A 1679-nucleotide genomic window follows, 5' to 3' on the forward strand; every position below is an offset into this window, starting at 1 on the left:
CAGAAGAGCACATGCAGGACGGGGAGAGGCAGGGCGGGCAGACAGAGACATGAGGAAGGAATATGTTCCTGCTACTTGCAGCCCCTCAGGCAGCCTGAGCAGCGCACACAGGCTACTCCCAGGACCACAGCCACCAGCCTGGACCCTGCAGGTCACCCTGTGGCGTGTGTCTTGTGGGTGCACCTGTGTGCGCTAGGGAGGAGGGGGGTAGATAGGCGGTGCAGGGAGTGGGGATGGGACAGCAGTGGGTTGCAGGGTTGGGTCACAGGGCAGAAATAAAAGTCCAAGAGAGACCACCCCAGCCTGTGCTCAGGAAGAGGCCCAATGGGTGTCCGGAGACCAGACAAGCTCCTAAAAGTTGATGTTCTTCAAGTCGGTGGAGCAGCGGTACCTGCCACCCAGGCCTCTGGAGCACAGCAGGCTGGGCAGGCAGGGGCAGGTGTGGTGCTGGCGTTTTCTGAAGAAAGGGACCTGGGGAGAGAAGGGAAGAGGGTGGCACCTTCACCAAAGGGAGATGGGCCCCCGGGGCAGGAGCCTGTGGCCAGCCCAGCCCTGGCCAATGTCTCACTGCCCCCACCCCAGCACAACAAAAACAGTTTTACAGAGGAGGAAACTGAGGCACAGAGTGGCTAAGCAACATGCCAAAATCACACAGCCAACTTGTGGAGGAGCCAGGATTTGAATGCAGGCAATCTGGCTGTGACACGCTGTGATCAGCCACAACTCTAAAACCCCACAAGCCCTCACGCTGCCCACCCGGGGCCCCACGCTGACCCAGCACACGCGATCACTCACAAACTCACACCTACATCCATAATTGAATATCACTTATAGCTCACCCATTATACTCTCCACCCCGTGTTGGGTGCCAGGGATGTAGCTACACAGGACACGGTCCCTGCCGGGTGATTCACACCCAGAGGAGGGCGAAACCACTGAGGTTTCCTCAAAGGGGGTGAATAGGAGATGTTCAGAGCATAGGTAGTCAGGCAGCCTGGGCTCCAATCCTAGGTCTGCCACTTCCCAGCTGTGTGGCAACTGGCAAGTTATTTAGCTTCTCTGTGCCTCAATTTATTGTCTGTAAAATGGATTAATAATAGAGGCTACCACATATGGTTGTAAAGGGGTTTACACTATAAACCTAAAGAGGTTTAAACTTGCAAAGAGCACTTAATACGAAGGGTAGCACATAGTAAGCACTCCGCATTAGCCTGTATTACCTCTGCTGCCTGCTTTGGGAATATAGATCTGCGGCTGAACCCCCTGGCACACCCCAAGGTCACGAGGACTGTGCTCTGTCCCGTCTGTCTCTCCCAACCTCCTCACTCCCAGGCAGGCCCTGCCAGGGAGGACCACAGCCGGAGGATGCTCCTGGGTGCAGGTGTGCTCCCCAGGGGGGCTTGAAGGGCATCTGGAGCACAGGAAGCCCAGGGAAGGGGGTGCAAGCCCACAGTTGCCGCTGCATCCAACTGACGTTCAGAAGCAAAGGCCTTGTGGCCTTTCTGCACCCTCTGGGCTGGGACCTCCTGAGGGAGCAAGGCAGGCGCTGGGCACCTGGGGCACCAAAGGGTGAACCTCCTTAAAGTGTGTGCACTGCGGGCCTGGCCAGCTTCACCCTTCCCCTCCCCCACCCCCAGGCCCTGGCTGGGAGCCCATTTTACAGTCTTCCCGCGTCGTGT

The 1679-nt window shown here is 57.7% G+C and overlaps 1 protein-coding gene across 1 annotated transcript in view; it reads right to left on the minus strand.

Moving 5' to 3' along the window:
* Nucleotides 1–351: 351 nt before the first annotated feature.
* The window catches only part of PROK1 (prokineticin 1), a 4837-nt gene continuing 3509 nt past the window's right edge, over nt 352–1679 (minus strand). The window contains exon 3 of the mRNA XM_007106489.1: nt 352–471. Coding sequence (XP_007106551.1) covers nt 352–471 — 120 coding nt within the window. The remainder of the gene's footprint in view (nt 472–1679) is intronic.

Source organism: Physeter macrocephalus, chromosome 4, assembly GCF_002837175.3.
Source record: "Physeter macrocephalus isolate SW-GA chromosome 4, ASM283717v5, whole genome shotgun sequence".
Taxonomy (NCBI): domain Eukaryota; kingdom Metazoa; phylum Chordata; class Mammalia; order Artiodactyla; family Physeteridae; genus Physeter; species Physeter macrocephalus.